This window comes from Budorcas taxicolor, chromosome 11, assembly GCF_023091745.1.
Source record: "Budorcas taxicolor isolate Tak-1 chromosome 11, Takin1.1, whole genome shotgun sequence".
NCBI classification, from domain to species: domain Eukaryota; kingdom Metazoa; phylum Chordata; class Mammalia; order Artiodactyla; family Bovidae; genus Budorcas; species Budorcas taxicolor.
Genome location: NC_068920.1, coordinates 127,606,162 through 127,628,405, shown reverse-complemented (window position 1 = coordinate 127,628,405; position 22,244 = coordinate 127,606,162). Strand labels below are relative to the sequence as shown.

Sequence of the window (22,244 nt, the reverse complement as noted above, 5' to 3'; positions counted from 1 at the left end):
AACACTTGCTGTTTGTTATCTTTTTGATGACAGCCATTCTGACAGGAATGAGGTGATATCTCATTGTGGTTTTGACTTGCACTTCCCTGATGACTAGTGATGTTGAGCATCATTTCATGTGTCTGTTGGACATTTGGATGTCTTTGGAAAAATATCTATTCAGATCTTCTGCCCATTTTAAAACTGTTGTTTGGTTACTTCTATTAAGTTGTACAGGTTATTTTTATATTTTAGATACTAACTTTTTATCAGATATCTGATTTGCAAATATTTTCTCTCATTGAATGGTTGCCTTTTCATTTTGCTGATGGTTTCTTTTGCTGTGCAGAAGCTTTTTAGTTTGATACAGTCCTACTTGTTTATTTTTACTTTTGTTGCTTTAGCTTTCAGCGTCAGATTAAAAAAATCATTCCTAAGACCCATGTAAGGCAGCTTATCACCTATGTTTTCTTCTAGGAACTTTATGGTTTCAGGTCTTACTTTGAAGTCATTAATTCATTTTGAGTGAATTGTTGTGTATGGAGTAAGGTAGTCAGTTCTGGTTCATTCTTTTGCTTAGGGCTATTCAGTTTTCCCAACAAAATTTACTGAAGAGACTATCTTTTGCCCATTGTATATTCTTGGCTCCTTTTTCATAAGTTAATTGACCATACATGTGTAGGTTTATTTCTCAGATTTCTCTTCTATTCCATTGATCTGTATGTCTGTTTTAATGCCAATACCATAGTCTTTTGATTACTGTAGCTTTGTAATATGAATGGCATGGTTTTAAAAACTCTTACAGACCTAGAGTCAAAGGGCCCAATTCCATCAGTTATGTAATCTTATACAAGTTATTTAAATCTGAGAATCAGTCTCCAAGTCTATAAAACAGAAGGAATATCTACTTCATAGATTTATTATAAGGAAAATAATGTAAAGTAGTTAGCACAATGCCTAGCACCTGGCAAGCCCACAAAAACAGTGACAGTGGATATTAATGTTTCAGGAATAAATTGTTCACTAACTCTTCATTTAAATTCAGGATTCAGGATAAGAAAGCTGTGGTACATATAGACAATGGAATATTACTCAGCCATTAAAAAGAATTCATTTGAATCAGTTCTAATGAGGTGGATGAAACTGGAGCCTATTATACAGAGTGAAGTAAGTCAGAAAGAAAAACACCAATACAGTGTACTAATGCATGTATATGGAATTTAGAAAGATGGTAATGATGACCCTAGATGCAAGACAGCAAAAGAGACACAGATGTAAAGAATAGTCTTTTGGACTCTGGGAGAAGGTGAGGGTGGGATGATTTGAGAGAATAGCATTGAAGCATGTACATTATCATATGTGAAACAGATCACCAGTCCAGGTTCGATGCATGAGACAGGGTGCTCAGGGCTGGTGCACTGGGATGACCCTGAGGGATGGAACGGGGAGGGAGGTGGGAGGGGGGTTCAGGATGGGGAACACATGTACACCCATGGCTGATTCATGTCAATGTATGACAAAAACCACTACAATATTGTAAAGTAATTAGCCTCCAATTAAAGTAAATAAGTTAATTTAAAAAACTAAATTCAGGATTCACCTGGGCTATGGAAGTTCCTTCCAGCATGCCCCCAAATGTTCTCCTAGAGGTAGCTGAAATTCACATAAGCATCTGAGAGTTTTAATACCTTCTCCTTCCTCAAAGCTTCTGGATTGAAGGCAATTTCCTCTATCTCCTTATGGGATGGGCCTCCCTGAGTCTTCAGAACTCTTAGGACTCATAAACTCCTTTCACTTTTAGTGAAAGCAAAAGGTTCTTTCCTATACAATACTGAGTGCTTCATTGTTGTTCAGTCGTCAAATTGTGTCTGACTCTTTGAGACCCCATGAAGTGTAGCATGTCAGGCTCATCTCTTCTCCACTATCTCCTGGAGTTCGCTCAAAAACAGGTCCATTGAGTCAGTGATGTGATCTAACCATCTCATCCTCTGCCCCTCATCCTGAATGGGACAAATCTCTCTCTAAGGTCATATACTGGTTAACAAAGTCTAGATCCAAATTGTGTAGGTTCAAATCCCGGTTCTGTCATTTATTATCTATGGGAACTTGAGCAAGATATTGACTTCTCTGAGCCTCAATTTCTTTGTCCATAACATGGGAATAGCAATACTTAGTTCATAGGGTTATTGTAAGGATTTGATGACATACTTCATGTAAAGAGCTTTGAACAGTGTTTGGCCCCTGGTAAGGACAAAACCAGGTCCTTACTAGGTTTTATTAGTTATTATTTTTAGTGTTATCTGGTCACAGTAAAAATACCATTAGTTGGTTTCAGGGCAGCCATCAGTGGGCTGGATACCAGGGAAGCAACTGCCTTTTAGGGTTTGGTATTAGTTTTACCCATTTTACATAGATTGTATTAAATATTCTCTTTGGGGAAGTAAAAATGTGAGGTCAACAAAGCATAGGCAGGTCCCTTTATCTCCTAGTGATTCAGAAGACACTCTGTGATTCTGTGGGGGTAGTCACACCATGGTTCCAATGTTAGAAAATCTGGAACCCAGGGATGCTTATATACTGATGCCCCAAGCCAGCCCCAAGCCAGCCCCAAGCCAGCCCCAAGCCCCAGGTATCTCTGCAAGAAACTTCTGCTATTAAAGGCACCTGTGGGAATCTTTCATAACAAATTCCGGCTTGGCCAATATTCACTGAAATATAAGAAGATGTCCACCAACTCGGCCTGGCAAAAGAGAAGAAAGAAGCTGCAGTTCTACTAACCTGGGCATCCTGTCTCACGAGAGCATCATCCAGATAATTGCTTTCATCCCTGCCTCCCTGAGGATGAGAAAAACAAACCACAGAGATTGAGAGAGGATCCAAGAAGATTTGGGTGCTCTGATAAGACAGAATGTCTGGGAACCCAAGGACAGAGAAATTAGACAGAAGGGGCATGAGTGCAGCTTAGGGAGAAAGGACAGATGTCCTCAAATGTGTTTGTGTTACTCCCACGGCTCTGATCTGATCAAACTGAGGGCGAGCCTGGTGTGGCTCCCTGATGCTGCGTGGGTGTCTCCGACAGCTGAAGGAGCAGGAGGACAAATACGGCCTGGTGAGAGCTCCTTCCAGGACCACACCCCCCTTTTTCCTCCTCTTCCTCCACTCCCATGTCTTCCCAGCCAGCTGACTTAAGTCTCCCTAACTGGCAACTTTATGCTGATCAACTCTGCCACATAGGAGCTGGGAAAAGAGGAGAATCAAGAGACCCTGGGGCCAACAGTGGGGGCCTGAGGAGCACCCAAAAGTGCCCTGTCCCTCACCAACACCAGGAGGGCAGGACTGAAGGGACAGGAATCCCAAAGTGTGGCAAAATGGGCTACTTTTCTCTGATTTGTTACACTATTTTATCGCTAGGCTATTCCAATATGCTACAATCTAGGCATGGCTCTGCAGTGGTAAATCTGGGAGGAAAAGAAAACGTGGGTAGGAAGTAAGAAAAGCAGGCTGGTTGGGACTTCCCTGGTGGTCCAGTGGTTAAGAATCTGCATTCCAAAGCAGGGGATTTAGGTTCGATCCCTGGTTGGAGAACTAACATCCCACATGCTGCGAAGCAACTAAGCCCAAGTGCCACAACTACTGAGCTTGTGTGCGCTAGGCCCCATGCCACACCTAGGGAAGCCCGCACACCACAACTAAAGACGGCATGCCACAACAAAGAGCCCCACACCACAAAGGAGACCCAGCACAGCCAAAATAAAAAAATAAAACAAAATGAAGAGAAAAGCAGGCTGGCATTATTAAGTAAACATCAGAGACATAGCAAGGTGGGGGTTGGAGATGCTTTCCAGGCTTCTGCTTTGGTTGTTGGAAAAACAGAAACAACAGTAATAGAAAAAGATGAGGGAGGAAGAAGAGCTGGTTTAGAGGCAAAATGAATTCAAGCATAGTTTAGGAGGGCTGAGCAGACGGAGGTGATGGCAGAATATCCACGAGGAAACAGGGAAAAGGCAGTGAGAAATGAGAGTCTCACACTCTGGAAGGAGGTCAGGCCTAAAGATAAAATTGTGAAGTTGTGTGAAATGCTTGTAAATCCATCTCTCTTTTCTGGCATCCCTGCCCCCACACTGGCCCAGACCTGCTTTCTTCACAATATCTAGAATACCAAGGTAACCTCCTGCCTGGGCTCCCCTCCTCTGGTTCAATTCATTGGAACACCGCTATAATATTACTCTTCTAAGAAGTTCCAGTCACATCACGACCGCTTCAAAACCTTCAGAGGCTCCCCACAGCTCTCCGAAAAAAAAGCACAAACTCCCCAACATGGGACCCCTGTTCATTTTCCCACCTGACTCCTAGAATTACTAGTCCAGCGGCTCAGCCAACTGCTCCCTGAACCCAATCCGTGTTTCCTGACTCCTTGTCTTGTCCTCACTGTTCTTTCTGCCTGGAATGTACCCCCACACACCTGTGCCTCTTGAAATTCCAGCAACCCTCCTAGTCCTCTCTCAGCCAGCACCTCTGCCATGAAGCCTTTTCTTTGTTTCTGCAACCAAAATCTCTCCTTGAACCTTTCTTCTGCTCTGTGCCTCTTTTTTGGCACATACTTTCATGCTTTTATTATAGCAACACATGGGCCTGCTAGATCCCCTTCTGACAATATAAATTCTTAAAGCCCAGGACTGCCTTTTAACCACATTCCTAACTTTCAGTGCACTGAGAAATGATTGTCTGGCATATATTAGGTACTTGTATGCATAAATGAGAAAAAAATGGGGATGCATGACTAGCTAGTCTCTAAAGGACAGAATATAAAATAACAGAGAGGCTTCAGAAAAACACAGGGAAAAATTCCCATTTGGGAGGTTGAAAGGTTGAGAAAGGCTAGAAGAGCCGGTAGAGTGAACGTCTCAATAAACCATCCTCCCTGCCCCCATCAAAGGTGGGAGTGACTCACAGCGGACAGAGATACCAGCACGCGCTGGAACATGAATGACGTGTCAGAGCGAATATCATCTTCAAGGCTCCGCCCATATTCTAGGAAGAGAGTCAAATTAGTGACATCAGAGTGAAGATCTCTGCCCATCACCAGGTCACACCCCAGAGTTTTCCATCCTCTCCTGGACCAGCCTGATTACTGAAGCAGCTCATCGTGAGGTTCTTCAGCCCATACACAGCTGATGAAAAACTAAAGTCTTGGTAAAACGGTCAAGAGAAGTTGATGATTAGAGCAGAGACAAGATGCTCTTGTTGCTTACATTGGGGGTTGAGAAGGCGGGGCTGTGATCCCCTCTTTGGTGGTTCCTACTATCTAGGGGTCTGTCCTGAATGTGGTTTGCAGTGACACAGAGCTGGTTAAGCAGCATGAGGAAAGGCAAATAGGGCGGAGCTTCTGAACCTGTGTTTGGGGACAAGCAGCGGGCTGTCCACAGGGAGAAGACCACAGGCAGTCAGTGCTAGAACCAGACTCCCAGGTTTCGACTCTCCCACTCTGAACACCTACCAAAAAACTCTTACTATTTTGTTTTCTTTCTACTGAACTGTACATTAATTACAGAAAACTTAGGAAAAACTGAATGAGTTAAATGAAGTGGCGGGGGCGGGGCGCGGGGAGGCGTTGAACAAAACCTCATCTAATCACCCAGAAATAATCACTGATAACATTTTGGTGAATATCCTTCCTCATCTTCCCCACATCACATATTATTTTTGTTTCTTTAAGAAATGGGATCACAGCATCTCTTTTTATGATTTGTCTTCTTCCCTTACTCGTATACCATACCACTCATTGTAATTTAATAACATCCTCCGATATACATTTTGATGATTATGTTGTATGGATAGCCACTCTGCTGGACATTTTAAGCTAATAGAGATGACACTATGGGATCTGAACCTTTGGACATTTTTTATTATATTCTTAGGTCAAGAAGGCATGCCTCTTTTAAAGGCATCTCTGGAGATTTTTAAGAGGGGAGTCTTGCCACTGGAAGTGGCTGCGGGACCTACAGCCTAGTCTGAAGGTAAGAAATTGAGGAGACTGCTCCTCCAGGTCACTCCCTGGAAAGCTACGATTCAGTGGTGCCACCACATTTGAATAAACATCTTTGATTCTCTGCTTGATACTAAAGAACAGCTTTTCAGCTTTCAGGGTAGTAACCACTTCACTGGATAGCCTAAGAAGAGAGGCAGGTACCCCTGAGAAGTCTCGAAAAGCCAACAGTCATTTGGATCGACAGGGATCTGCCTGACAGCGGAGCTTGTAGCTGAGGCTCCCTCGTGGTCAGTGTTTCAGTGGGTAACCTCCCGCTCCAGTCTACTTCTCAGAGGACAGGGCCTCCACCAAGGCCCCTGAGGATGCTACATACGCAGCTGGTAGGTCTGGTTTATGCGCCGGATCTCCTCGGGCGTCCGGGAGGCCAGGATCTCAATCAAGCAGCCCTCATCTGTGCCAGCTCCCTAAATGTAAAAGCCAGAGGAGAGGGTGTCATGAGTCAGGTCACCAAGTTGAATCCCAGACACAGGAGGGATAGAACCAGAAATCTGCAGAGAATAAAGACAACTCAGCTAGTTCCAGCAATAGGATTTGCTCATTTTTAACTTTCCTATCCAGATTCCAACATGTTTATTGGTCATAACAAACATTTCATGGACTGCTTTTGGGTGTTGGTTAGGAATAGTTTCCACCCTCTGGGGATTCTGTCTTGCCTTGGTCTCCCCTGTACTTTTCCTTTGAAGGGCAGAATCTTCTGGCAAAGGCTGTTGTCTCTGTTTCCCAGTGACTAGCCCAGAACCTTCCATGAGCCTGAATATTCATTGACGTGAGGGAGGAGGGCAGTCATAATTGAATTTTGTACTTGGTCGCTAAAAATCGGCAGAGCCTGGCGTAGGGCACAGTGGCTCTAGCATCTTGGGAGGCTGAGAACTCTTGGCAGGTTCTGAGCTTACAGCAGCCCAAGAGGCCCTCACGGTGTCAGTCAAAAGTTCCATATCTCAAAACAGGAGCTAATATGGCAAGAAATTGTCTGGACTTACACAAGCCCCACTCCAGTACTCTTGCTTGGAAAATCCCATGGACGGAGGAGCCTGGTAGGCTGCAGTCCATGGGGTCGCTAAGAGTCGGACACGACTGAGCGACTTCCCTTTCACTTTTCACTTTCATGCATTGGAGAAGGAAATGGCAACCCACTCCAGTGATCTTGCCTGGAGAATCCCAGGGACGGGGGAGCCTGGTGGGCTTCCATCTATGGGGTCGCACAGAGTCGGACACAACTGAAGCGACTTAGCAGCAGTAGCAGCAACACAACAAGCACGAGTATAATCACTCCCCAGTGGGCCACAGGGAAGAAAGAATTTCTTAACTTTTGGGGAAACAGCTTTGAAGTTACAGTCGCTAGATTGTAATGTCCTGTTTTCAAGTTGTCTTAAGGAAAATCCTTCCCCTACACCCTCCTCCTCCACACTCTCAGGCTTCCATCACAGCTTCTTGAGAAAACCCGGTGGTGGTCCGCCTTTGCACCCCCAGCCCCAAGAGCAGGAGGAGAGGAGCATGAACCTTCATGGCCTTTCGCAGCTCCTGCACATCGTACAGCACCGTGGGTGTCATCATCCCCAGGATCACCTGCTCGAAGTTGCCACTCAGTTCCGACTTCAAGTCGTCCATCAGGTCCTGGGACACAAGCAAGTGCTCCGCTTAACTGCTCCAGTAACAGAAACCAGCCGCCCTCGGTGAGGTCCAGGGATGGCTGAGGGCTCCAAGACCCTCTCAGGGGGCTCACACCCTCGAAACCATCCTCATAGGAACACTAAGACGTTGGGATCTGACATTACACCCTCATCCCCTCACAGCTGTCCGGTGGAGCTTTCCAAAGCCCACTCAACGCGTCTGCAGATCCACAGTTACGTGAAAAGGCTATGAAAATACTCCTCCCCTTCCCAACTACCTATCTGTACAAGACCAGGTTTTCTTCCTACTGTAACCAACACCAGGTATCGCAACAAGGTGAATGCAGAAACACAGATGAGAATCCATATGTCTGTCCACATATGCAGACATCAGCAGAGACATTACTTTGTCAACAAAGGTCCATCTAGTCAAGGCTATGGTCTTTCCAGTGGTCATGTATGGATGTGAGAGTTGGACTGTGAAGAAAGCGGAGCAACAAAGAATTGATGCTTTTGGACTGTGGTGTTGGAGAAGACTCGAGAGTCCCTTGGACTGCAAGGAGATCCAACCAGTCCATCCTAAAGAAGATCAGTCCTGGGTGTTCCTTGGAAGGACTGATGCTGAAGCTGAAACTCCAATATTTTGGCCACTTCATGCGAAGGGTTGACTCATTGGAAAAGACCCTGATGCTGGGAGGGATTGGAGGCAGGAGGAGAAGGGGACGACAGAGGATGAGATGGCTGGATGGCATCACCGACTTGGTGGACATGAGTTTGGGTGAACTCCGGGAGTTGGTGATGGACAGGGAGGCCTGGCGTGCTGCGATTCATGGGGTCGCAAAGAGTTGGACACGACTGAGCGACTGAACTGAACTGAACTGAAAGAGATTTGAAAACGTAAAACAACGCTAATCATCTTACTACAATTTTTTTTGTTTTGAAATATAAAGCTATTTTTCCTGAAATTGTTATTTTTGCTAGCATGCAATGAGTTTTTACTGTTTTTCAAAATAAATTAACAAATGCTTGTCTTTAAATATCCTCAGTGTTAATTTCAAATATGGTCAATATTAATGAATGTAACCAGCAAAAACAAAAATGTCTTCAATAATTTAAGAAGCAAAGGGGTCCCGAGATCAGTGTGTTTGCTCACTTATGAACACACCCTGAATATATTTCCAAGTCAGTATTTACCTACAATATTTTTAACAGCTGCATAAATTTCTATATGTAGATGTAATACAATTTCTTTAATCAATACCCTGTTTCTATTTTTCTACTATTCTTCTAAATAGGCATTTAGTTGCATCCTTGTAATCATTCATGATTAATTCTTAAGGCTCAATTGTTAAAAAGAAATGTAATAATTACTTGGACAAAGGACCAAATTCTAAACACATTTAGTCACATTTCCTCCTACATGTCAGGGAGTTTAAGAACCTGTTTAAGATCAACTAACTAGTAAGGAGGTGATTTGCTTTCAAGTTCAGATCACAGATTCTCAAACTTGAGTCCACAAACACTATATTTTAATCTATTGTAGCTATTTTTATGTTAATCCACATGTATCAAACAGATGAATGAACAAATAAATTAGCATTCAGTCAATCTGTTAAGGTTGCTCACCTTAACAAACTGCTGTCAGATCAGCTTAGTTCTAAAGCTGAATAAATCAACCCCAAATACGTGGCTACACTTTAGCTCACGCACCACATGCATGTTCACTAAATTTGTTCGGGGATGGAGAAGACTTTAAAATGCCCAGAAGATAGTCCAAGCAACCTGATGGGTAGAATCTTGTTCTCCGCTGGTGCCCAGCCAAGGTTGGCATGTAGATGGCCCCCAGAAGAGCTGAGCCAGGCCTGTCCTGCCCAGCAGCTTAATGCCTGTCTTTGGGAAGCAGCCTCATCTGACTAGCTTTTATAAATTATCCAGGAACAGAAATACTTATCATGTAGTTAACAGCACTCTGAGACCTGGAGACACTCACTGATAACGATTACTCAATAAAAAGATTCTCTAATCACACAGATTGGCTTTCAGTGATATAAGACCAGGTGAATGACTCTGGTAAGTGAGCTGTTGGAAACGAAACTGAGACAGGGTTCCCCAGGGGTGTGGGATTCAAAGCAGAAGGGGAAACATGGTGAGTGAACCACCTCTGAATGCACAAGCCAGTAAAATACACACATATATATACACACACACAGAACCCCATTTTATAACTGGAGGGGGTGACCCTCAATTGAGGATCATTCAAAGGAATGAATATATGCCACAAATGGGTTTACGTAGAAGAGTCAGAATAGACCCTAAATCCTATGAGAGCCTATTTAGAACAAACTGGATTTAATATTTTAATCGGTTTGGAGTATCTTCGTTCACAAGTGGCCAAAGGAAGCCACCAGATTGAGAGGAGGAACATGGGAAGCAGAGCCCTGCCTGGTGCTTCAGAGCGGGGTCGGGGCAGTGAGTCCATTCCACAACTAAGTCCCTGCAAGAAATTCTGTGGGAAGAAACTAAACTTAGCCTTGAGCGTTATGAATCAAGAGCTGCGTGAAATCACTTCTGGCTATGGACAGTGGAGGAACTCTAGGACGTGTTGAAGCTGTTTGTTTGTTTTCAAGAATATCTTTAAACAAGGCAAAAGATCCATCTTTTAAAAACAGATGGCTGGGCTTCCCTGGTGGCTTGGTGGTATAGAATCTGCCTGCCAGTGCAGGAGACACGGTTTCTATCCCTGGTCCAGGAAGATCCCACACACTGAGCAGCAACTAAGCCCATGTGCCACAACTACTGAGCCTGTGATTTAGAGCCCCAGAACCATAACTTCTGAAGCCTGGGTGTTTTGGAGCCTGTGCTCCAAAACAGGAAAAGCCACTGCAGTGAGAAGCACAGCTAGAGAGAAGCCCTCCTTGCTGCAACTGGAGAAACACACACCCAGCAATGATGATCCAGCACAGGCAAAAGTGAAAATATAGAATTATTTAAAAAAAAAACCAAAACAAAGGGCCACTACTTCAGGAACCAAGTAGGAAGGGGTCCCTGCTTTCCTGTTGCCTGACAGATCCCTTGTCAAGGCGGACAGCACAGGCCTACCCTGCCGATGGTGGTCTTGTAGGCTGTCCGGATTTCCTGGCGCTGGGCCGTGCTGCGATAGGCCAGGACGTTGATGATGGCATCTTCATCTGTGCCTGGTGGAGAGGAGACAGGGAGCGAGTGCGGTTTGAGCGAGGAATGAGAAAGTGGGTTCCTCTGTGGACACTGGCATAACCCTAACACACACAGAGAGCTTTCTAAGAAAAGAAGTTCTTATTCGGAGTGTTTGTCTGTTTTGAAGGGAAACAGACTCTAGATTTAGTTATATGATGTTGTTTAGTTGCAAAGTCAGGTCCACCTCTTTCACGACCTTCTGGACTGTAGCCCGCCAGGCTACTCTGTCCATGGAATTTTCAAGGCAAGAATACTGGAGTGGGTTGCCATTTCCTCCTCCAGGGGATCTTTCTGACCCAGGGATCAATCTCTTGTCTCTTGCATCTCCTGCACTGGCAGGTGGATTCTTAACCACTGAGGCAGCAGGGAAGCCCCACTAGTGATTTTCCACTAGACAAAAGGGTTAAGGTCTCTGAGCATTAGTTTCCTCATCTATAAACGTGCATGATCACAGCACTTTCCTACCAGGGCTGCTGCAAGTGTTAAATAAAACAAATCAGTGCATTACTTAGCACAATGCCTAGTGCTTGCTAAATAGTCAGTACGTGTTGACCAGGATCACGCGTTTCCCCTTCTCTGGAATTTTTCTCTGAGTCTTTGGATCACCCATATTTATCATCCATGTTCTTACCTTTCACTCCTCACTTTTATCTCTTTATTATCTCCTCTGAGTTTTGAAACAGTTCAAATTCATTTTCAAAATTCACCATTTGGCACTTCATAGGGTTTGAATTGGCGGCTGATAGTATCTACTCCTTTTTAAGATCGGTAATTGTGTTTTTCTTTTCCAAGCTCTCTTTCCTGATCTCTGATTAGAAAACTTTTTAACTTTATTAAAAGTTTTCATTTGAGTGATTCTCATGGTAGACTACTTCTTATCTTTTGGAAATGTTCACAATAAATAAAAATAGAATTTTGTGCTCTTATTTCCTGAAAAAAAAAAAAGAAGTCATTTGAACTTTTTGTTCTTGCAAATGTCACAGTGTGTGTGTATGTGCTCAGTTGGTCAGTCATGTTCAGCTCTTTGCGGCCCCATGGACTGTAGCCTGTCAGGCTCCTCTGTCCATGGAATTCTCCAGGCAAGAATACTGGAGTGGATTGCCATTTCCTCCTCCAAGAAACCTTCCTGACGAGGGATCAAACCCTCGTCTCTTGCACCTCCTGCATTGACAGGCAAATTCTTTACCACTGGGCCACCTGGGAAGCCCTGTGCAAATGTTACAGAAACCAACTCATTTTCCTTTTTTTTTTTTTTTTACACATATATACATTTCAAAAATTATTCTTTTCCATTATGGTTTATCACAGGACATTCAATATAGCTCTCTGTGTTATACATTAGGGCCTTTTTGTTTATCCATTCTAAATTGCAATACTTTTTTGCATCTACCAACCCCAAACTCCCAATCCATCTATCCCTGCCTCCTCCTTGGCAACCACAAGTCTGTTCTCTATGTCTTCAAGTATGTTTTGTAGATAGGTTCATTTGTGCCTTATTTTAGATTCCATATATAACTGATATGTTACTTGTCTTTCTCTTTCTGTCTTAGTTAATTTCCAGTTGCATCCATGTTGCTGCAAATGGCATTACTTTGTTCATTTTGTGGCTGAGCAATATTCCATCGTATATATGTACCACATCTTCTTTATTGATGAGAAACTTTTATAACCGCCCATGAATTCCCATGATGCATTATTCTACCAAACTTTTTCACTATGAATTCAAATTTAAAATGTCATAAACTTTGTCTGTTTTTTTGCAGCAGCTTTTACAGAGAGACTGTATTCTGATCCTTCAAATTGGCCCCTCATCTTAGTCACACCTGGATGTTCATATATGTTGGGTGAGTGTTCAATTTTTTTTATTGTTTATACTATATGGGGAGTTGTGATGAGCTACAGAGGAGAGTCTATTTAAATATTTCAGGGAGAAATGAAAAATACATACATTCTTTGCAAAATTACAGACCTACAAAAATGTGAGGTGTAGAGAGGAAGCTATAGAATTTTAAGTTTACATACCTTAGGAATCTACTCTCTGTTCTTTTTTTTTTTTTTTTAAAGAGGATAATAGATACAACCTCAGATATGCAGATGATACCACCCTTATGGCAGAAAGTGAAGAAGAACTTAAGAGCCTCTTGATGAAAGTGAAAGAGGAGAATGAAAAAGTTGGTTTAAAACTCAACATTCAGAAAACTAAGATCATGGCATCTGGTCCCATCACTTCATGGCAAATGAGGAAACAATGGAAACATGACAGACTTTATTTTGGGGGGTTCTAAAATCACTGCAGATGGTGATTGTAGCCATGAAATTAAAAGACGCTTATTCCTTGAAAGAAAAGTTATGATCAACCTAGGCAGCATATTAAAAAGCAGAGACATTACTTTGCCAACAAAGGTCCATCTAGTCAAAGCTATGGTTTTTCCAGTAGTCATGTATGGATGTGAGAGTTGGACTATAAAGAAACCTGAGCACCGAAGAATTGATGCTTTTGAACTATGGTGTTGGAGAAGACTCTTGAGAGTCTGCAAGGAGAGCAAACCAGTCAATCCTAAAGGAAATCAGTCCTGAATATTCACTGGAAGGACTGATGCTGAAGCTGAAACTCCAATACTTTGGGCCACCTGATACAAAGAACTGATTCATTGGAAAAGACCCTGATGCTGGGAAAGATTGAAGGCGGAGGAGAAGGGGACAACAGAGGATGAGATGGTTGGATGGCATCACTGACTTGATGGACATGAGTTTGAGTAAGCTCCGGGAGTTGGTGATGGACAGGGAAGCCTGGTGTGCTACAGTCCATGGGGTTGCAAAGAGTCAGTCATGACTGAGCAACTGAACTGAACTGAACTGAATAGATACAACCATCCTTTTTCCAGAACTCTCTTTCAGCTGAGGGGAGAAAGTTCATCACCCTTTTGCTTTTTTACTCCATTTCTGTGAAAGGCATCACCCTTCTTCTGGTCTGTTAGACGTGAATCCTCAAAATAGCTTTGAATATTTAAACTGCTCTCTTCCTTCACATTCAGAGTTCTTGAATATGCAAAATCTAGCTCTAAAATCCTTTTTGCATTTGTCCCCTCTTTTTAATTCCTACCACAACCACTCCAGTTCAGGATTTCTTCTTAGATAACTATAAAGTTTACCACTAGTAGTCTTACCTCCTAATTGGTCTTTCCAGAGTCCTGCCAGATTCATTTTCCTAAAAGGACAAACTCTCACAGTGTCCTCTGCTTAGGATACATGATGGTTCCCCACCATCTGTTGGATTTAGTACCAACACTGGAGTCTGGCCTCTGGGACCCTCAATAGCACCCCATTCACTACTGTAAATATCCACATAACCCAGGTCTCCCGCATTGCAGGCAGATGCTTTAACCTCTGAGCCACCAGGGCAGACCCCACATAAAAGGATATAGGCAGCCAAATCCAGAGACTTTGCTCTTGAATTCCTATACTTGATCTGACTATACTGTACTCTGTTCTCCTAACCTTCTTACCATACCAACCTATGGGTTATTGTCTCCCTAGCCCCCTCCATCTAGCATCCTGATTCTGGCATTTGTTGTTTGCTGGACTATGCCTCTGGGTCAGCCTCCAAGTCAGCAGTACCCTAGGACCCCTCTATGGCTCCTGCCTTCCCAGAAGTCTCCTAATCAGCCAACACCTACTTTGCCAGTACACTCCTGCCGCAAACCGTGTATTTATCTTGACTCCCTGAGGCCTCAGCTAAAATGCAAAACAGGAAGACGCTCACTTTCATCCCATGCTTTGCTCATGCAGCTCCATTCACCTGAAGCACATTCTCTCTTATCTGTTTATCAAATAAACTCATCTCCCAAGGCCCATCTCAATTTCCATATCCTCCAAGAAGTTTTGCCTGATGCCCCTAAATGAAATGTGATCTCTCTGACTCCTAATGGGATCTTATGCCCCTCCGTCCCTATCATATTACTAACTGATCGCATTTCCACGAATGCCTTTGCCGCCTAGCATCCCTGGATGATTGGACCACAGGATTAGGTTTATGGTCCTTGTCTCCTCTGACTGTCTTTCTCGCATTGGCCCACACAGCAGGCACTGAAAACGGTTGGTGGTATCGAATGCCCCCTGACTCTGAGAATTCCGAATGCCATGTGGTCTATGCTCCAAATTACAGTGCTCTTGCTATCCACCGAAGAATTAGGATACACCTGAAAAATGAGTAGGCCAAGTACTTTTTCCATTTTATTTATGAAAAAGGGAAAATTAGAAGATAGATACAAGGCAACGTCCTATTCAGAGGTAGGCAGCAGGATAGTACAGCAGCTTAAGCTCCAGTTTCAGAGTCAGAATGCCTGGACTTGCCTAGAATCCTGACTTTAACAAACACATTCTGCCCCAGAGACCTTGGGCAAGTTAGTGGATCTCACTAAACCTCAACTTTCTCATTAGTAAAACAAGCTGCTGTCAGAATTAAAACATAACCTATATAACACATTGTGCCTGACACATAGTAGACCTTAATAATGGTTATTGTTGCTGCTAGTAATATTGGTGCTGAGCAAGATGAATTCTTTGTGGATAGAAAAACTGGGAAATAACGCCTCATGGTCAAATGTCTTTATTCAAATTTTAAGGAGATTTTAAATACCACGTAAGAAACAGAGAGCACCTCTCTGGACAAATGTCCACTCAGGCAAGTCTGGAGGGAGGGTCTAGGTCAGTGGAACCTGCAGTGCCGGGCATGGCTATGTCCATCCGGAGGGAGGCCTTGGCCCTGGGGAGCTCCCAGAGGTTGGTGCACTGGAAGACAAGCCCTTCTGGTCACATACACACAATCTTGTCATATAAAGTCCTACACACTGCCCGGGGGTACTGTCCCAGACACACCTGTCACAGGAGCAAAGAACAGGGGCCTGACTCAAGGGAAAGAATGTGGACTTAGAGTTGGCAGGCCCCAGCTCAAGAAGGGCTCTTTGAGTGTGACTCAGGGTTCAGCTCCACTTACTCTGTACCTTATTACATAACTTCCCTGAGTCTCAGTTTCCTGTCTGTAAAATGGGGCAAGAATAACAACTGCACCAGCTGCTCTCATTGTATCATGGGATTATTGTATCTACCCATTCACGTAATATTTGTCAAAATGCTTTGTTAACCTTCTGGCACAACATGCATGCCTGGGTTAACTAGAAGACAAATACATTTCTCAAATTTGATAGATTTACAATGCTGGAATGAAATTAATTGGGGAAGTCCAGAATGAGTTCATCACATTTAAAAGTCTATAGTAAAAGCCCTCCATTCCAGTTTGCCTTGAAAAGTCACCTTGTCCCCACTGTGTTTTCTTAGACTGAGACATACATTTGCTTGTGGACACAACACCCTCTGGGCGACTCTAGGATGTAGGACACACAGGGCATGTTCACCGCCAGTGGGACACTTACCAAGTCCTTTCATGGCCTTCCTCAGGGTCTGGGCATCTTCAGCAGCGTTGAAGCCTGAACTGGCTTTGACAGTGCCTCCCTTGGCTGCCTGAGTGCAGAAAGAAAGACAGAAAGATGTGACCAAGAGGTGCCTTCCTACCAGCATGGTGTCATCTTGTGCAACAAATGTTTGCTGAGCACCCACCAGGGGCCAGACACTCGTCCAGCGGCAGGGACACAGCAGTGACTGGGAGAGATGAGGCTCTTGTTCCCTTGCGGCTGATGTTCAAGTTCAGCCAGAGGTAGACAGTAAAGAAGCCAATAAATTAATATTCCACCAGGCAGCCCGAGGTGAAAAGGGCTACAGCACAGAAAGAGGTCGTGAGGGGCTGCCCTGAGGAGTGGCATTCAGGCTGAGGTCTGAGTGACAGGAAGCAGCTGATTATGCAAAGATCCGGGAGAAACTGTTGCAGGCAGAGGTAACAGCTGAGGAAATGGCCTGGAGGCTGGAGCTGGCTTCTGAGGGAGGAGTGGAACAGAGGCCAGTGGGACTCGAGTTGGAGGGCACGCTGGGGAGGGGTAAGATAAGTGACACCATTACCTTTGAAGTAATCTTGTCTCCCCAGAAAGTGGGAAGTCAAACCTGAATCCAATCAAGCCTCTTGGGTCAAACACCAATTTGTGATAAAGAAGAGAAGGAGGAAAATGTTAGCCCACACAACAGGGCTGTCATCGGCACAATCCAGACTATGAGCAACACTACTTGATGAATGCTCTAGGTTCTTTAAAAAATTGCAAGAAGAATTAGAAAAGAGAGAAGTGGAGGGGAAATACAGCTTGAAAGAGATTAAAAATGCACTTCAATAATCATAATGGGTAAACCTTATTGGAATCCTGAATCAAATAGTAAAAAAAATGACATTTATGAGGTAATTGGACAATTTTTTTAAAGTAAGCTGAATGCTTTTATATTATTTGCCTACTTGAATTTGTTCCTCTTTCATAATGGCATTTAGGGTACCAAATTTAGGCCACTTTGCTCCTTTTCCAAGAAAGGGAGGGAAATAGATACCACCTTACATAAAAGTGGGGTGATGAATGTAGAGGGGCAGTTGGCTCCAGAGGCTTGCATTCCAGCACTACAACCACACGGAACACAGCACGCTGCTGCTGCTGTTCCGTGGCTCAGTCGTGTCCGACTCTTTGTGACACCATGGACCGTAGCCCACCAGGTTCCTCTGTCCGTGGGATTTTCCAGGCAAGAACACTGGGGTGGGTTGCCATTTCCTTCTCCAGGGAATTTCCCTGACCCAGGGATTAAACCCATGTCTCCTGCACTGGCAGGAGGATTCTTTACCACTGAGCCACCTGGAAATCCCTGAACATGGACTTGATATTTGATGCCATTAAACAAGTAAAGCTAGTAAAGCAATGCTCAAAATTCTCCAAGCCAGGCTTCAGCAATACATGAACTATGAACTTCCAGATGTTCAACCTGGTTTTAGAAAAGGCAGAAGAACCAGATATCAAATTGCCAACATCCGCTGGATCACGGAAAAAGGAAGAGAGTTCCAGAAAAACATCTATCTCTGCTTTATTGACTATACCAAAGCCTTTGACTGTGTGGATCACAACAAACTGTGGAAAATTCTGAAAGAGATGGGAATAACAGACCACCTGACCTGTCTCTTGAGAAACCTATATGCAGGTCAGGAAGCAACAGTTAGAACTGGACATGGAACAGCAGACTGGTTCCAAATAGGAAAAGGAGTACGTCAAGGCTGTATAATGTCACCTTGCTTATTTAACTTCTATGCAGAGTACATCATGAGAAATGCTGGACTGGAAGAAGCACAAGCTGGAATCAAGATTGCAGGGAGAAATATCAATAACCTCAGATATGCAGATAACACTACCCTTATGGCAGAAAGTGAAGAGGAACTCAAAAGCCTCTTGATGAAAGTGAAAGAGCAGAGTGAAAAAGTTGGCTTAAAGCTCAACATTCAGAAAATGAAGATCATGGCATCTGGTCCCATCACTTCATGGGAAATAGATGGGGAAACAGTGGAAACAGTGTCAGACTTTATTTTGGGGGGCTCCAAAATCACTGCAGATGGTGACTGCAGCCATGAAATTAAAAGACGCTTACTCCCTGGAAGGAAAGTTATGACCAACCTAGATAGTATATTCAAAAGCAGATACGTTACTTTTCCAACAAAGGTCCGTCTAGTCAAGGCTATGGTTTTTCCAGTGGTCATGTATGGATGTGAGAGTTGGACTGTGAAGAAGGCTGAGCGCCGAAGAATTGATGCTTTTGAACTGTGGTGTTGGGAGAAGACTCTTGAGAGTCCCTTGGACTGCAAGGAGATCCAGCCAGTCCATTCTAAAGGAGATCGGTCCTGTATTCTTTGGATGCTAAAGCTGAAACTCCAGTACTTTGGCCACCTCATGAGAAGAGTTGATTCATTGGAAAAGACTCAGATGCTGGGAGGGATTGGGGGCAGGAGGAGAAGGGGATGACAGAGGATGAGATGGCTGGATGGCATCACTGACTCGATGGACGTGGGTTTGGGTGAACTCCGGGAGTTGGTGATGGACAGGGAGGCCTGGCGTGCTGCAATTCATGGGGTTGCAAAGAGTCGGACATGACTGAGCGACTGAACTGAACTGAACTGAAGCAATTAATGTTAACATTTTTAGGTGTGATAATGTCTTTGTGCTTATATTTTATTTTTTTAGGAGTCGAATCTTACACACATTGAAAGAGTTTACAGATGAGAGGATAAGATGATTGGAATTTGCTTCAAAATTACAGGTTGGGGGAAGTGGAGACACAGAAGAAACAGGTTGACCATGAATGAATAGTAATAATACTATAATATTATTAATATATATGAGTTATGATTATATAATAATTTTTGACGATGAGTTAATAATAATTATAGGTGTAAAGGGGTTCTTTTTTTTATTCAATCTGCTTTTGTATGTGTTTACACTTTTCCATAATAAAATAAGAGACATGACGAGGGCCGAATGAGAGTCTTCACAAGCTGGTGAGAAGTGAAAGGTGTTAGTGGCCCAGTTGTGTCTAACTCTTTGCGACCCCATGGACGGTAGCCCACGAGGTTCCTCTGTCCATGGGATTTTCCAGACAAGAATACTGGAGTGGGTTGCTGTTTCCTTCTCCAGGGGATCTTCCTGACCCAGGGATTAAACCCAGGTGTCCTGCGCTGCAGGCAGATTCTTTACCATCTGAGCTTCCCGGGGAGCACAAAAGTCGGTGAGGATTTTCTATTTTATTCTAAATGTGTTATGAGCCACTGGCAGGTCTTCAGCAAAGGGATGGAGGAGATGATCTGATTTACACATTTAAAAGATCACTTGGGCTACTGTATGGAGATACAGAGACCAGTTGAGAATCTGGGCCAAGATCCAGGGATATGATGGTAAACGAGGGTGAAATAGCAAAAATGGACACAGACAGACTCAGCACATGTTTTGGAGGAAAGGAGGCAGAACCTGCTGATGGACTGATGTGGGAGGTGAGGAAAGAAAAGAAGCAAGTGAAACTCTAAATCATTTCCTTAAGCAGCCAAGTAAAGAGTGGTATCATTTATGCAGATGGGGAAAGCTGGAGACTACCAGATTTGAGATGGCAGTGAGGAGAGGGATTTAGAAATTCTATTTTCAAAACGTTAAGTTTGGGATGTTCGTTAAACATCCAAATGGAGTCTAGAATGGTTGGTTGTACAACATACATCTAGAGAGCAAGTCTCCAATAATACATTTAGGACATATCAGCGTTTGGATGGTAGCGGACAAAATGACCTGGGGAGAAACTGAAGAACAGGGGTCCTAGGACAAGCTTAGACCTCTCTAGCAGCATAGTGTTAGCAGAGAAGGACCTGAATGGATGGCCAAGAAGGACTGGCCCTTGAGGGGCCAATAAAAGGAAAACCAGGAATGTGTGCCATCCAGAGGCTGAGGAAGGAGGGAGAGGTCAGTGCCTGCTAAGGTAGGTGTGAGCAGAGGGTACAGAAAGGATGCTCAGATCTGGGAACATGGAAGGTCCTGGTGATCCTGACAAGAGCTTCAGCAGTGGAATGGAGGAGACAGAAGCCTGACGGAGTGGCAGAGGGAAGGAGGGGGCATCATGGGGAGGAGACAGCAGCTCTAGATACCGAAGGTGAGGACTAGCATCACCAGAAATCAGCATGCCTTAAAGTGAGACACACTCTGACGTGTACGAGGGATAAAAAGTTGCTGCTGCTGCTAAGTCGCCTCAGTCGTGTCCGACTCTGTGTGACCCTATAGACGGAAGCCCACCAGGCTCCCCCGTCCCTGGGACTCTCTAGGCAAGAAAACTGGAGTGGGTTGCCATTTCCTTCTCCAAGACATAAAAGTGAAAAGTGAAAGTGAAGTCGCTTAGTCGTGTCTGACTCTTAGCGACCCCATGGACTACAGCCTACCAGGCTCCTCCATCCATGGGATTTTCCAGGCAAGAGTACTGGAGTGGGGTGGGATAAAAAGTTAGTAGAGACCAACAGATTCTGCAAATACAGACTAAAAACTAAAAATGTCAACAAGAAAAACATGGGTTAGTGACCAGCAGAAACCATTTAACTGAATTCTGACTTAGAGATAATGTACTGATTAAGATCAAGGTGCCCTGAGTATTTCTAATGTATTTACTAAATTATTAATGCTATTTTAAAATTGATGTTATTTATAAGGGCTTCCCAGAAGGCACTAGTGGTAAATACCTTGACTACCTACCACTGCAGGAGACATAAGAGACACAGGTTCAATTCCTAGGTTGGGAAGATTCCCTGGAGGAGGAAATAGCAACCCACTCAGTACTCTTGCCTGAGGAATCTCACAGAAAAGGCTGGTGGGCTACAGTCCATGGGGGTCGCAAAGGGTCAGACATGACTGAAGTGACTTAGCATAATGTATGTGAGGCGGCATAGAGAAATACATATGATTCAATATAAAATAGATGAAAAAAATCAGTGAACGAACAAAGCATAGGAAATTACGGTAAGTTGAGTTCAATTCACTCACTCAGTCATGTCCGACTCTTCGCAGCCCCATGGACCGCAGCACGCCAGGCTTCGCTGTCCATCACCAACTCTTGGAGCTTGCTCAAACTCATGTCCATAGAATCAGTGAGGGCATCCAACCATCTCATCCTCTGTTGTCCCCTTCTCCTCCCGCCCTCAATCTTTCCCAGCATCAGCATCTTTTCCAATGAGTCAGCTCTTCGAATCAGGTGGCCAAAGTATTGGAGTTTCAGCTTCAGCATCAGTCCTTCCAATGAATACTCAGGACTGATTTCCTTTAGGATGGACTGGTTTGCTCTCCTTGCACTCCAAGGGACTCTCAAGAGTCTTTTCCAACACCACAGTTCAAGAGCATCAATTTTTCAGTGCTCAGCTTTCTTTATAGTCCACCTCTAACATCCATACATAACCACTGGAAAAACCATAGGTTTGAGTAGATGGACCTTTTTTGGCAAAGTAATGTCTCTGCTTTTGAATATGCTGTCTAGGTTGATCAAAGCTTTTCTTCTAAGGAGTAAACGTCTTTTAAATTCATGGCTGCAGTCACCATCTGCAGTGATTTTGGAGCCCCAAAAAAAAAGTCTGACACTGTTTCTACTGTTTCCCCATCTATTTCCCATGGTGATGGGACCAGATGCCATGATCTTAATTTTCTGAATGTTGAGCTTTAAGCCAACTTTTTCACTCTGCTCTTTCACTTTCATCAAGAGGCTTTTGAGTTCCTCTTCACTTTGTGCCATAGGGGTGGTGTCATCTGCCTATCTGAGGTTATTGATATTTCTTCCAGCAATCTTGATTCCAGCTTGTGCTTCTTCCAGTCCAGCATTTCTCATGAGGTACTCTGCATATAAGTGAAATAAGCAGGGTGACAATATACAGCCTTGACGTACTCCTTTTCCTATTTGGAACCAGTCTGCTG

The 22,244-nt window shown here is 43.9% G+C and overlaps 1 protein-coding gene across 3 annotated transcripts in view; it reads right to left on the bottom strand.

Moving 5' to 3' along the window:
* Positions 1-22,244, bottom strand: part of ANXA4 (annexin A4) — a 75,050-nt gene that overhangs the window by 17,483 nt on the left and 35,323 nt on the right. For 2 of the 3 annotated variants that reach the window (XM_052647928.1, XM_052647929.1), the window contains exons 3-8: positions 16,284-16,371; positions 10,738-10,832; positions 7,529-7,642; positions 6,342-6,432; positions 4,931-5,010; positions 2,758-2,814 (exon numbers count right to left, since the gene is read on the bottom strand). In XM_052647928.1, coding sequence (XP_052503888.1) covers positions 2,758-2,814; positions 4,931-5,010; positions 6,342-6,432; positions 7,529-7,642; positions 10,738-10,832; positions 16,284-16,371 — 525 coding nt within the window. The remainder of the gene's footprint in view (positions 1-2,757; positions 2,815-4,930; positions 5,011-6,341; positions 6,433-7,528; positions 7,643-10,737; positions 10,833-16,283; positions 16,372-22,244) is intronic. The other variant, XM_052647930.1, reaches the window with a different exon arrangement.